The sequence below is a fragment of the Anguilla rostrata genome, chromosome 15 (genome assembly GCF_018555375.3).
Source record: "Anguilla rostrata isolate EN2019 chromosome 15, ASM1855537v3, whole genome shotgun sequence".
Taxonomy (NCBI): domain Eukaryota; kingdom Metazoa; phylum Chordata; class Actinopteri; order Anguilliformes; family Anguillidae; genus Anguilla; species Anguilla rostrata.
In genome coordinates, this window is record NC_057947.1 from 473,989 (window position 1) to 490,055 (window position 16,067).

Genomic DNA, 16,067 nt, shown 5'->3' on the forward strand with positions numbered 1-16,067 from the left:
CTTAATTAGAGCAACAGGATCTCTTCAAAGTAAATATGGTCCTTCATGGTGTTAAAGTTTTGTATTTACATTTGCCTCTGTTGCGTGTGCTCCGTTCTTTTGATTTTTCATCAGATTGGGCATTTCTGTCTGCGATTACTCTGTTTCACCAGCGGGGACTAGCTCTTCATACTCGTGGTTGGTGTGTTGTGTTTAGTGATTGCTTTGTTTTCCTTTTTGTTTGACTCCGATTCTCGCCTCGCCCCTCTGCTTTGTTTGCTGATTGAATTTCTTGCTTTGACCATTTGCTCGTTCTCAACCTCGACTCTCGTTTTGCCCTCTGCTCGCTATATAATGATCTGGTTAGTTTGTGAGTTCCCAGCTGGATTACAAATCCTTCCATCGGAGCACTACTTTGTTCGTTTTTCTTTATGATTTTTGAAGGTAAGGCTGGGTAGAATTTTAAAGCTTTGTTGGGTGTACTCAATTCGGACAATTGGTTCTTAGTCTGCAGACAAAAGGCCAATTCATGGTCCAGACGTAGCATACACGGACCGGACTCCGCTGGGGTCTGTGCGGACAAAATGACGAAATAGCGGACCTCAGCGTACGTCCGCATTGGCATGTCCGCGCGAAGCTCAATTTTTGTGACCACGCGTACCTAGCGTGCGCGTACGGGTGTCACAAATCATGGCTCGGTATGAAACTGTTTCACATCGACGTGCATTTCGTGCAGTGAATGCGGAGTACACAAAACAGACATGGAGTCGAAATTTGAAGAGAGACTGTCTGAAGAGGTGAGAAGGTACAGGCACCTATACGATTCATCCCAACGGGATTATAAAGATTTTCAGAAGAACAACAATTCATGAAGAGAAATAAGCACAACGCTGGGGAAGGACAAGGCCATGTTGTTTAGAGTATGTAACTTCCGGTAGAAAAGGAAAACGACGCACAAAGATTGTGGAAAATGTAGGGCTTGGGTATGCGGTGGTACAACTGGACTATGAAAGGGCGAACGACTGCGGACTGTCCGTCCGCACAGCGTATGCGCCCTGTACTTATAGACTATATAAAAGCCTTAACTGTCCTGAAGCTCAGGGTTCAAAGCCGCCCCGTGCCCAGTAACTTTTTAAAGACTAGTCAGGTTTTAGTTAGATTTGTACAGGCAGATAAGGGTTAGGATTAGGTTAGAGTTATTAACTGGTCTGCAGTACAGTTCCCTGACCCACTCCCCACTCATTTCCCTTACCCACTCCCCACTCATTTCCCTTACCCACTCCCCACTCATTCCTTACCACTCCCTATCCTCCCACTCCCACTCATTTCCCTGACCCACTCCCCACTCATTTCCATTACCCACTCCCCACTCATTTCCCTGACCCTCCCCACTCATTCCTACCCACTCCCCACTCATTTCCCTTACCCACTCCCCACTCATTTCCCTTACCCACTCCCCACTCATTTCCCTTACCCACTCCCCACTCATTTCCCTTACCCACTCCCCACTCATTTCCCTTACCCACTCCCCACTCATTTCCTACCACTCCCCACTCATTTCCCTGACCCACTCCCCACTCATTCTTCCCTGACCCACTCCCCACTCATTTCCCTGACCTCACTCCCCACTCATTTCCCTACCCACTCCCCACTCATTTCCCTTACCCACTCCCCACTCATTTCCCTTTACCCACTCCCCACTCATTTCCCTGACCCACTCCCCACTCATTTCCCTGACTCACTCCCCACTCATTTCCCTGACCCACTCCCCACTCATTTCCCTGACCCACTCCCCACTCATTTCCCTGACCCACTCCCCACTCATTTCCCTGAACCACTCCCCACTCATTTCCCAAACCCACTCCCCACTCATTTCCCTTACCCACTCCCCACTCATTTCCTTTGTTCTCCATCCTGTCACAGTCTGATGCTAGACCAGGTTGTAACCATAGGTCATGTTGTACTTTTAGAATTTAATTTATAAATACATAGACAAAATACATAATTTAATGGAATTGGCTTGGATATGGGTGATCTTAAAGTGTGTGAGTTTATGAGTCGGTAGGTTGTGTACATTCTTACATATATGCATTCTTACATATCTGCAATCTACTGCAGGTTTAGTACCAATTTTTTAGTTCAATTGTCTACATTCACATCATTGACTTCTTACAGCAGTGATGTTGTGCACGCATTCATATTAAAGCAATGATGTCATGCATGTATTCGTGTTAAAGCGGTGATGTTGTGCACGTATTCGTGTTCAAGCTGTGATGTCATGCATGTATTCGTGTTAAAGCAGTGATGTCATGCATGTATTTGTGTTAAAGTGGTGATGTTGTGCATGTATTTGTGTTCAAGCTGTGATGTTGTGCACATATTTGTGTTCAGACTATGATGTCATGCATGTATTCGTGTTAAATCAGTGATGTCATGCATGTATTTGTGTTAAAGCAGTGATGTCATGCATGTATTTGTGTTACAGTGGTGATGTTATGCACATATCTGTGTTAAAGCCATAGCATCCCACATCACTGTATTCCTAATGAACACCCACACGGTGATGACACACATATGTAAATATGTACACGTGTCCAAAGGCTCACTTCTGGGACAAAGCCATTCGCTTGCAGCTTGTGAACAACAGTGAGTAGAGGATTCTGTGTTAAATACTATATTTACACTCAGTCAGCGCTTCACCCTGAGGCTATGGCTTGCTGCTCACTGCAGGAGGTCCAAAGGTCCGGGCAAAGCAGTGCAGTAAAGAAAAAAAGCAATTAAGGACAAAACTCAAGTACAGAATAATATACTGTCCAAAAAGCCCCAATGGTAAACAGAAGCAGCCGATTTACTGGCCTGGAGCCTGAGGCTAAGCAGGCCTGAGCTTTGGTGGTGCTTGGATGGGATTTTGATCCAGAACAGCAAAGTTTCCCTCAGAAAACCCATGTCCTGGTGTGGTGATGCAGACCTTGTGCTGTAGGAGAGGCACTGTGGTCATTAAAGATCCCACTGCACTTACAACACAGAATACAAAGTGTTTGTGCAGGAGAGCTCCCTGGTGTCCTGGCCAAATTCCCAGCCTGATTCTGGCAGTCCGGCCATCTAATCAACCACTCTTTAACTGGAGCTCTTTAACTTCCGTTCTTTAACTGCCGCTCTTTAACTTCCGTTCTTTAACTGCAGCTCTTTAACTGCCGCTCTTTAGCTGCAGCTCATTAACTGCCGCTCTTAAACTGCCGCTCTTTAGCTGCAGCTCATTAACTGCCGCTCTTAAACTGTTGCTCTTTAACTTCTGTTCTTTATATTCCGCTCTTTAACTGCAGCTCTTTAACTTCGGTTCTTTAACTGCCGCACTTTAACTTCTGCACCTTAACTGCCGTTCTTTATATTCCACTCTTTAACTTCCCCTCTTTAACTGCCCCTCTTTAACTTCCGTTCTTTAACTGCTGCTCTTTAACTTCCGTTCTTTAACTGCAGCTCTTTAACCTCACATCAAATTTAAAACATTGGTCCTAGCATACCAGGCAGTCAAGGGATCAGCCCCAGCATACCTCCACAAGATATTCAAACCCTACATGCCAGCCAGATCCCTTCGTTCTGCTACCTAAGGACGCCTAGCACCTCCCCCTCTTTGCACCTGCACTTCCAGAACACGTCTCCTGTCTGTTCTGGCCCCACGATGGTGGAATGACCTCCCTGTGGAGGTCAGAACAGCTGAGACACTGACCCATTTCAAACGACGACTGAAGACTCACCTCTTCAGGCTGCACCTCTCCCCATCCCTCCCTACCCCCCTGTAAATGACTGTAAGCTTAGGGTTGTAACTAGGTGTTTCGTAGGTGACTTAGGTGCATTAACTGTCTTAACTACTAGTATAAGTTCAACTATGCGGTTGTTCCCTGCAATTGGACCGGTACTTCTCTCTAGGGGTTTCGTCATACTTGTTCCTGGTTATGGTTATGCACTTGGTTGTACGTCGCTCTGGATAAGAGCATCTGCCAAATGCCTGTAATGTAATGTAATGTAATGTAACTGCCGCTCTTTAACTTCCGTTCTTTAACTGCAGCTCTTTAACTGCCACTCTTTAGCTGCAGCTCATTAACTGCCACTCTTAAACTGTTGCTCTTTAACTGCCGTTCTTTAACTTCCGTATTTAACTAGAGCTCTTTAACTTCCGTTCTTTATATTCCGCTCTTCAACTGCAGCTCTTTAACTTCTGTTCTTTAACTGCAGCTCTTTAACTGCCGCTCTTTAAATTCCACTCTTTTACTGTCCCCCTATAATTCATTCACTTTGCTATGACACTCAAAATTGAGCTCAGGTGCATCCTGTTTCCATTGATCATCCATTGATGTTTCCACAACTTTGAGTCCACCTGTGGCAAATTCAATTGATTGGACATTATTTGGAAATGCACACACCTGTCTATATAAGGTCACACAGTTGACAGTGCATGTCAGAGCAATAACCAAGCCATGAAGTCAAAGGAATTGTCCGTAGACCTCCGAGACAGGATTGTGTTGAGGTACAGATCTGGGGAAAGGTACAAAATTTTTTTGCAATTTCTACAGTAGTGAAGGTCCTGAAGAACACAGTGGCCTCCATCATTCTTAAATGGAAGAAGTTCGGAACCACCAGGACACTTCTAAGAGCTGACCAAACTGAGCAATCGGGGCAGAAGGGCTTTAGTCAGGGAGGTGACCAAGAACCTGATGGCCACTTTGACAGAGCTCCAGAGTTCCTCTGTGGAGATGGAAGGACCTTCCAGAAGGACAACCATCTCTGCAGCACTCCACCAATCAGGCCTTTATGGTAGTGTGGCCAGATGGAAGCCACTCCTCAGTAAAAAGGCATAAGACAGCCCGCTTGGAGTTTGCCAAAAGGAACCTAAAGGACTCTCAGACCATGAGAAACAAAATTCTCTAGTCTGATGAAACCAAGATTGAACTCTTTGGCTACAATGGCAAGCGTCACATCTGGAGGAAACCAGGCGCCGCTCATCACCTGGCCAAACCATCCCTATGATGAAGCATAGTGGTGGCAGCAGCATGTGATGTTAGAAATACCCCAAATATGCCAAGCTTGGAGCGTCATACACAAGAAGACTTGAGGCTGTAATTTCTGCCAAAGGTGCCTCACCAAAGTACTGAGTAAAGGGTCTGAATACTTATGTAAATGTTATATTTCACTTTTTTATTTTTATTAAATTTGCAAAGATTTCTAAAAACCTGTTTTTGTCATTATGGGGTATTGTGTGTAGACTGATGAGAATAAAATTAACTGAATCCATTTTATAATAAGGGTGTAACGTAACAAAATGTGGAAAAAGTGAAGGGGTCTGAATACTTTCCGAAAACACTGTAGATATATTCAAATTGCTTTCTTTATGAAGATGCAGAGATTACAAGAGTCTAGTATAGTATAGTTTGGCTGGTAATAAATTGATAAATTAAAAAAAAAAATAGTAAGAGGTTCAGATGGCTATGAATGGGCCGGGTTGTGAGCACAATCTCAGCCATAACCTGGGCCATACTCTCAGCATCAGGCTGAAACTAATACGTTTAATATTTTAAGATATTGTCTGCCGACTGAGACCAATTAAGACCTGTCAGTCTAGAGAAGAGATGATGAAGCGCTGGGATAAAAATATTTATCTTTTTTCTGATGACACTGAAACAATGTTGAAGAGTCAGCAACCTGCTCCACCTGTCCACACCTGCTATAAGGATACAGAAAGGGCCTGCCATTTCTCCACTGCTATTTGTATCCTGAGCTATTGCAGCTGTTTCTCAAAAGTATGGTTTCAGGTTACCCAATAGTAAAAAAAAAAAGTTCTGTGTGCAATATATATGTAATAAATAGTAAAGTCATTTTAATTCTCCCTGGGAACCGTGCATCATTTTAAAGTTTTAAATGTATCAACAGATAACACGCAACAGGAAGAGCAAGGCTGTCAAAACACCTTATTGTTGGAGCTTTCTGCGAACATCCAGAAGCTATTTATTCACTTGGGATATCTGAGAATAATGTGCACAGCAGGAGAGCAGCTCTGTCTCTGTCTAGCGAATTGCAGATTTCAGCAACTGCATAATGTCAGACTCCAAGTGTGTACTCACACACAAACACACACCCACACACACACACAGACACACACATACACACGCACACACACACACTGTACACACACACACATGCACACACACACATACTGTACACACACAAACACACACACATACTGTACACACACACATACACACATACTGCACAGACACACACACACACACACACACACACAGAGTACACACACAAACACACAAATGCAATGAGAAGCCTTTCCAATGAAATCTCTCAGTGGGCACATTCTGTGTTTCTGGGCCCAATGCCACCGATCACCTACATCTTCAACTGAATGGCTTAATCAACGTTGAGACAGTGTAACAAGTTTAATTATCCTTTCTCCACAGAACACAGTACCATAAACCTCACCCAACCCAAGTCAGACTGTCCGAAGTGGCTCATTTCAAAGGAGGGGTCTCAGCGGACCTCCATTTAATCACCACACCTGTTTAAATCTACGCCAGAGCAGACACAGCCATGTGAGATCATAAGGTATGGACCTCACTGGGGTGACTCTGGGGCGCAGGGGCTCATAAATGGACAATTACTGTGTGATACTGGAGATGAAGGGATGTAAGTAATATGTCAAATAGAACAGGTGGCAGGAAATGGCTCCTCCCCTTTTCTGTTGAATACCAGCCTGTATCTGTTATCTTCAACATTCCAACACTCTCCCAAATGAACCTGTTTCTGATATCTTCAACATTCCAACACTCTCCCAAATGAGCCTGTTTCTGTTATCTTCAACATTCCAACACTCTCCCAAATTAGCCTGTATCTGTTATCTTCAACATTCCAACACTCTCCCAAATGAGCCTGTATCTGTTATCTTCAACATTCCAACGCTCTCCCAAATGAGCCTGTATCTGTTATCTTCAACATTCCAACACTCTCCCAAATGAGCCTATTTCTGTTATCTTCAACATTCCAGCACTCTGCCAAATGAGCCTATTTCTGTTATCTTCAACATTCCAACACTCTCCCAAATGAGCCTGTTTCTGTTATCTTCAATATTCCAACACTTTCTCAAATTAGCCGGTATCTGTTATCTTCAACATTCCAACACTCTCCCAAATTAGCCTGTATCTGTTATCTTCAACATTCCAACACTCTCCCAAATGAGCCTGTATCTGTTATCTTCAACATTCCAACACTCTCCCAAATGAGCCTGTATCTGTTATCTTCAACATTCCAACACACTCTCAAATTAGCCTGTTTCTGTTATCTTCAACATTCCAACACTCTCCCAAATTAGCCTGTATCTGTTATCTTCAACATTCCAACACACTCCCAAATGAGCCTGTATCTGTTATCTTCAACATTCCAACACTCTCCCAAATGAGCTTGTATCTGTTATCTTCAACATTCCAACATTCTCCCAAATGAGCTTGTATATGTTATATTCAACATTTCAACACTCTCCCAAATGAGCCTGTTTCTGTTATCTTCAACATTCCAACACTCTCCCAAATGAGCTTGTATCTGTTATCTTCAACATTCCAACATTCTCCCAAATGAGCCTGTATATGTTATATTCAACATTCCAACACTCTCCCAAATGAGCCTGTATCTGTTATCTTCAACATTCCAACACTCTCCCAAATGAGCCTGTTTCTGTTATCTTCAACATTCCAACACTCTCCCAAATGAGCCTGTATCTGTTATCTTCAACATTCCAACATTCTCCCAAATGAGCTTGTATTGTTATATTCAACATTTCAACACTCTCCCAAATGAGCCTGTTTCTGTTATCTTCAACATTCCAACACTCTCCCAAATGAGCTTGTATCTGTTATCTTCAACATTCCAACATTCTCCCAAATGAGCCTGTATATGTTACATTCAACATTCCAACACTCTCCCAAATGAGCCTGTATCTGTTATCTTCAACATTCCAACATTCTCCCAAATGAGCCTGTTTCTGTTATATTCAACATTCCAACACTCTCCCAAATGAGCCTGTATCTGTTATCTTCAACATTCCAACACTCTCCCAAATGAGCCTGTATCTGTTATCTTCAACATTCCAACACTCTCTCAAATGAGCCTATATTTGTTATCTTCAACATTCCAACACTATCCCAAATGAGCCTGTTTCTGTTATCTTCAACATTCCAACACTCTCCCAAATGAGCTTGTATCTGTTATCTTCAACATTCCAACATTCTCCCAAATGAGCCTGTATATGTTACATTCAACATTCCAACACTCTCCCAAATGAGCGTGTATCTGTTATCTTCAACATTCCAACATTCTCCCAAATGAGCCTGTTTCTGTTATATTCAACATTCCAACACTCTCCCAAATGAGCCTGTATCTGTTATCTTCAACATTCCAACACTCTCCCAAGTGATCCTGTATCTGTTATCTTCAACATTCCAACACTCTCTCAAATGAGCCTATATTTGTTATCTTCAACATTCCAACACTCTCCCAAATGAGCCTGTATTTGTTATCTTCAACATTCCAACACTCTCCCAAATGAGCCTGTTTCTGTTATCTTCAACATTCCAACACTCTCCCAAATTAGCCTGTATCTGTTATCTTCAACATTCCAACACACTCCCAAATTAGCCTGTATCTGTTATCTTAAACATTCCAACACACTCCCAAATGAGCCTGTTTCTGTTATCTTCAACATTCCAACACTCTCCCAAATGAGCCTGTTTATGTTATCTTCAACATTCCAACACTCTCCCAAATGAGCCTATTTCTGTTATCTTCAACATTCCAACACTCTCCCAAATGAACCTGTTTCTGTTATCTTCAACATTCCAACACTCTCCCAAATGAGCCTGTTTATGTTATCTTCAACATTCCAACACTCTCCCAAATGAGCCTGTATCTGTTATATTCAACATTCCAACACTCTCCCAAATGAGCCTGTATCTGTTATCTTCAACATTCCAACACTCTCCCAAATTAGCCCGTATCTGTTATCTTCAACATTCCAACACTCTCTCAAATTAGCCTGTATCTGTTATCTTCAACATTCCAACACACTCCCAAATGAGCCTGTTTCTGTTATCTTCAACATTCCAACACTCTCCCAAATTAGCCTGTATCTGTTATCTTCAACATTCCAACACTCTCCCAAATGAGCCTGTATCTGTTATCTTCAACATTCCAACACTCTCTCAAATGAGTCTGTTTCTGTTATCTTCAACAGTCTAACACTCTCTCAAATGAGCCTGTATCTGTTATCTTCAACATTCCAACACTCTCTCAAATGAGCCTGTATCTGTTATCTTCAACATTCCAACATTCTCCCAAATGAGCCTGTTTCTGTTATCTTCAACATTCCAACACTCTCCCAAATGAGCTTGTATCTGTTATCTTCAACATTCCAACATTCTCCCAAATGAGCTTGTATATGTTATATTCAACATTTCAACACTCTCCCAAATGAGCCTGTTTCTGTTATCTTCAACATTCCAACACTCTCCCAAATGAGCCTGTTTCTGTTATCTTCAACATTCCAACACTCTCCCAAATGAGCCTGTTTCTGTTATCTTCAACATTCCAACGCTCCCCCACTTCTGCTTGGGATCTCCAGACAGCAGACATCCACAATTTTAAGATCAAAGCAGTAGATGACATTGAGGGGATTATCAACACATTTTTTATGTAGTGGAGGCATAGTACCAAATGATTGCACATTGTAAACCAAGCATGAGGTGTTGACCTCCTGCTGTTTCATAGCCTCAGATAGCACCTTCTCATTACATTACATTACAGGCATTTGGCAGACGCTCTTATCCAGAGCGATGTACAACAAAGTGTATAACCATAACCAGGAACAAGTATGACGAAACCCCTAGAGAGAAGTACCGGTCCAAGTACAGGGAACAACCGCATAGTTCAACTTGGACCCTGGTGGTTAAACTTGGTGCCTGGATAGTCGCTTGACACTCCCGTAGAACACTACTGACTATTAGCATGCGTTGATAATATCTCTAGACCAGTGGTTCTCAACCTCGGTTCTGGGGGCCCACTGTGTATGCTGGTTTTTGTTCTAACCACAATTGCAATCCCGGAATTGTAACAAACTATTATTTTTCCTTAATTAGGTGCTTCTCGTGTCAGAGGGATTATTTGCCCACTTAAGCCACCTCGTGTTATTAATAGCTACGCCTGCCATGAAGAATAAAAGTCCCTTATTCACAGTGTGCTATATTGTAGATGATTATGTACAGAGGTAAAAAAAAAAAAAATTTTTTTAAACTAATCAAAATAAAAACTGAGGCAAAGCAACAGGTTCCTAATTGGGGAAAGTGTGAACACCAGGCCACTAAATCTAATCACTTGATAGATAACAAAAAATTCAAAAACAAAGAAAATGATAACGAGTCAAACCTGTGTTGTGCTAATTAGTTTAAGGGAAATGTTATGCACTTAAAGCACTGAAACACATGTGTTCAGGAACCTAATTAGGAGCCTATTAATTCCCCTCGTTAATTTGATCTGTTAAAAATGTTACCTCTTTTGCAAAGTGATTGTTTGCAATCACTTAAAAAGCAACACAATAACGCAATGGGATTTTATTCTTCATGCCATGCATAGCTATTTCTGACATAATGTGGCTAAAGAGGGTAAATAATTCCTCTTAACATGAAAAACACCTAATTAAGAAAAATGAACAGCTTGTTAAAATTCTGAGATTGCAATTGTGGTTGGAATGAAAACCAGCATCCACAGTGGGCCCCCAGGACCGAGTCTGAGAACCACTGCTCTAGACTTCTCGGGGCCCTAGGCAAAAAAAATTGGAGGGATCCCCCAGAACAGCTACATTTTAATGAAAAGTTTATTATTATTATTATTATTATTATTATTATGGGGCAGCATGGTGGTGCAGTGTGTAGCACTGTTGCCTCACAGCAAGAAGGTGGTGGGTTTGAATCTTGGCTTGGGGCCTTTCTGTGTGGAGTTTGCGTGTTCTCCCCGTGTCCGCGTGGGTTTCCTTAGAGCATTCTGGTTTCCCTCCACAGTCCAAAGTACATGCAAGTAGGCTAATTGGAGACTCTAAATTGCCCATAGGTATGAGTGTGTGAGTGAATGGTGTGTGCCCAGCGATAGATTGGTGGGTGTATTCCTGCCTCTCGCCTAGTGCACACTGGGATAGGCTCCAGCACCCCCTGTGACCCTGTTCAGGATAAGCGGGTATAGATAATGTTGTTTTTGTACAGCACTTTGAGCTGCTTTTTGCAGGAAAGGTGCTATATAAATAAAATAAACTTGAAACTTAATGGATGTAGCATTATTATTATTATTATCACATATTTCAGAGGACAGTCAAATCATCCTTTGACTGCTTTATCAATCCAAGAAATTATGAAAACATAATGACATAGCTATGTATTACAACAAAGACTATTACCCATAGGGATGATTACATAGACATAATTTGATGTATGTTTTAATATAGGCCCTTCCTATATTGTCTTAAGTACTGCCATTGTTAATTGGCTACTCAATTTTATGGCAACAATCAATGGCAACATAAGCCTGCTTAATGAATAAGCACAGCTGTTAGTATACTAGCTAGCAGGCTGACTTTCTCTGAAGATCAACCCATGTGCTTGACTGAACCAATTGCTAGGTACACTAAAAAGCTTGAATAAATATTAAACGTCATCAGTTTTAAAGCCATTATGCCCGTCATCTTTGCATGAATCATTAACATGTTTCATTAATAAGAACATTAATAGACATCGAGTTAGTCACTCAACATCTAGGGTATCACTTGCATGATTTTGTTCTACCTTATCTAATAGCATACATGTATGCATGTCGTGATTGATAGTTAGCAGCCATAGCGCAAAAACAAAACATAACCGCACACTAAGGATGGGACGGTATGGAAATTTCATGCCACGATTATCAAAATTCTCAATTTACCTTGACTTGATATAGTTAAAATATGCTGAAAATCTTAAAGTACTAAAACATACTGCACTCACTTCATGACATTGTCACGGTAAGGGTAGGGGGGACCCAAATGCAGAGGGGAAAAAACGCAAACTCAAAAAGGGAAAATTAACAAAGACTTTACTAACGACAGGCAAACAAACAGGGAACAGACAAGGCCACAATGGGCAAAAACACAAACTCAAAAAATAATCTAATGAAACAGAAAACAACAGGAACTCAAAAACACAGGCAGGGCAGAACACGGGAAGGCAGAGCACAAGGGAAGGTCAAACAAAACACAAGTCAGGAACAAAATACAGGCAGGTACATACGGTTTGCAACAAACAGAATTCGGGAACAAACACAAGGAACCAGCACCCGAGTCAAGGGGACAAATAGACAGGGGGTAACAAGACACAGGTGAACTCAAAAAACAATCAAACCAGAAGGAGGGGATAACAAGACACAGGTGGGAACAATGATGGGATAACGAGACAATTGAAAACAATCATACAATTAACAGGGGGGGAGCAGGACACAAAACAGAAGTGCCGCCATCTGGTGGCCCAACAAGGGAAACACAGACAGGAAAACAGGACCATGACAGACATATGAGCAAAATCATATGAGCAAGGCCCAAAATGGCGTAGTCTAGTACCAGTCCATTCTGGAACATCCCATTTTTGGCCATGCCAACACTGAAAAGGCAGTTTCAGAAGCCAACATCTACCAAGACAATCATTTAATAAGTCATTCAACAAGACACACACTACAGTTTTACACGCAGTTTGTAAATAACATCAAGTTGATACAATCAGAATTTTAAATTCCACATCGGGAGATGTCAGCTGTTGTCAGAATTCTAATCTCGTAAACAGCATAAGAACTTGCCTTTATTTTAGTAGTAGAAGCTCGCTAATACAAACTGGCAGCATAAATCTACTAGTCTAATTGTGGTAAATCACTATAGCGGGGTGCCAAAACTATTGCCAAAGCTAATTCCATTCCTGTGATGTCTGTCTCCTCTTAACCATATACTGCATGTTTAGAATTGTATTAGTTCATAGGCTAGTGAGCTTCTGTTTAGCAGTACCCTCTGCCTATACTGTAATACCACTGAATGCAGGTCTCGCCAGTCATCTCGTAGCCATATATGTTAGGAATTGCGTCAAATCACATTGTGTTTCTATTTAGTAGTATCGTTAGTATCTAGTTGTTAGAATTGTGTGTCATATTAGGGTAGCATTTAGTGTTATCATCAAACTTATCATTTCTGCATCACCTCTTATTAAAATTTGTAATGGCTGATACACGCTTGCTTGTGGTTTCTCTATCACAATGACAGAATGGTCCTCTAACAGTCAAATAGAGGCATCTGAATTAATCAGAGGGTAAATTCCCACAAACATAACTTTTAAGTGTTAGGTTGATAAAAGCGTTTCTTTCTGTTTTTCTTTGGTTATTCTGGGTTCAGTATTCAGAGTGCTGAGACAGTAACAGGGTAACTGGATGTGATCCCTAAATAGTGAATCTGAATTACAATTAAATATAAATAAATCCAATATCTTAAAATGAATTTAAGTTATTTGAACCAAGTATTATCAATCTGACAATGTTTAGTATTAAATCATTACACTTAAACTAAAGTGTGGCATGCATGCAAGCACATTCACATGTATGCATGAACACGCACACACACAAACACACAGACACACGCACAAACAGACACACGCACACATGCACGCACACACAGACACACACACATACACACGCACACTCAGACAGCATTGTACTGCTATACTTGTGAGGACTTCCGACTGATTTCCATTGATTACATTCATTCCGTAACCTCAAACCCTAACCCTAACCCTAACTCTAACCACTAACCTTAACCTAATTCTAACCCTAAAACAGCCTCTTGAAATTGTGAGGACCAGCAAAAGGTCCTCACTTTCCATAATTTTCCTCATCTTTCTATCCTTGTGAGGACATTTGGTTCTCACAAAGATAGTAGTACAAGTCCACACGCACGCACACACACCACACATATGGTAAAGACAGCGTGCTCTACTCACGTCAGAGTTGAAGCGCAGCTGGCAGACAGTGCAGGAAATGACTTGCTTCTTCTTTGGTGGGACACAGACTCCAAACGTGTGGTTAATTACAGCTTTCTGCACAGGGTCCATCTGCAAAGGCCACAGCAGCATACTTATCTCAAAATATATACACAACAATATACACACACCAACACATACACTGCCTCACCACACACACACCAACACACACAAACCCCACCACACAGAACCCTCCACACACACACCCCTACCACACACACACACACGCACAGAGCTCACTCAGACTGAGGTTAGCATGGGAACAGAGCTCACTCAGACTGAGGTTAGCATGGGGAACTGAGCTCACTCAGACTGAGGTTAGCATGGAAACTAAGATAACTCAGACTGAGGTTAGCACGTGGAACTGAGCTCACTCAGACTGAGGTTAGCATGGGGAACTGAGCTCACTCAGACTGAGGTTAGCATGGAAACTAAGATAACTCAGACTGAGGTTAGCACGTGGAACTGAGCTCACTCAGACTGAGGTTAGCATGTGGAACTGAGCTCACTCAGACTGAGGTTAGCATGTGGAACTGAGCTCACTCAGACTGAGGTTAGCATGTGGAACTGAGCTCACTCAGACTGAGGTTAGCATGTGGAACTGAGCTCCCTCAGACTAAGGTTAGCATGGGAACTGAGCTCACTCAGACTGAGGTTAGCATGTGGAACTGAGCTCATTCAGACTGAGGTTAGCATGGGAACAGAGCTCACTCATACTGAGGTTAGCATGTGGAACAGAGCTCACTCAGACCGAGGTCAGCATGTGGAACTGAGCTCACTCAGACTGAGGTTAGCATGTGGAACTGAGCTCACTCAGACTGAGGTTAGCATGTGGAACTGAGCTCACTCATACTGAGGTTAGCATGAGGAACTGAGCACACTCAGACTGAGGTTAGCATGTGGAACTGAGCTCACTCAGACTGAGGTTAGCATGTGGAACTGAGCTCATTCAGACTGAGGTTAGCATGTGGAACTGAGCACACTCAGACTGAGGTTAGCATGTGGAACTGAGCTCACTCAGACTGAGGTTAGCATGGGAACTGAGCTCACTCAGACTGAGGTTAGCATGTGGAACTGAGCTCATTCAGACTGAGGTTAGCATGTGGAACTGAGCACACTCAGACTGAGGTTAGCATGTGGAACTGAGCTCACTCAGACTGAGGTTAGCATGGGAACTGAGCTCACTCAGACTGAGGTTAGCATGTGGAACTGAGCTCATTCAGACTGAGGTTAGCATGTGGAACTGAGCACACTCAGACTGAGGTTAGCATGTGGAACTGAGCTCACTCAGACTGAGGTTAGTATGTGGAACTGAGCTCAGACTGAGGTTAATCCTAAAGGCTTATTTCATTTAAAAGCCACTTTATTTGGACATTAACTGTTTCAAAACAATAACAAATTTTCAATAATATTAGGAATGAGAGAGTGAGAGAGTGTATTAAATTAATGTTTTCAGGTCGGTTGGAAACAGTAATATAAAGGCGCTATGTTATAAATGTTAGACTCACACTGATTTGATACTGTTCTCATGAGTACATGCCCACATAAACTTGCAGGCTTCTGTCACAATCACTCACAGACCGCCCTCTGGAGAGCAATACAGTCCTGTCACACACACACTCACACACACATTCGGACACACGCACACATGCACACACTCACACACACACACCCTCGCACACACACGCATGCACACACTCGCATACACACACGCGCAAACACTCGCATACACACACACGCACACACACTCACACACACGTACACATGCACACACTCGCATACACACACATGCACACACTCACACGCACGTACACATGCACACACACACTCGCACACACATCTGTTTAATCTGTGATGTGAGTGTGAACTGTCAGTCAGCGATACATATTAACTTAACTGCGGTAATAGCCTGTAAAAACACACTTTTTTTACCTAGCAGCCTTAAAA

At 42.3% G+C, this 16,067-nt stretch overlaps 1 protein-coding gene across 3 annotated transcripts in view; it reads right to left on the reverse strand.

The window, feature by feature from the left end:
* Positions 1–16,067, reverse strand: part of LOC135241163 (zinc finger protein 385B-like) — a 115,655-nt gene that overhangs the window by 12,016 nt on the left and 87,572 nt on the right. For all 3 annotated transcript variants that reach the window (XM_064311321.1, XM_064311323.1, XM_064311322.1), the window contains one exon: positions 14,082–14,192. In XM_064311321.1, the coding sequence (XP_064167391.1) occupies positions 14,082–14,192 (111 nt within the window). The remainder of the gene's footprint in view (positions 1–14,081; positions 14,193–16,067) is intronic.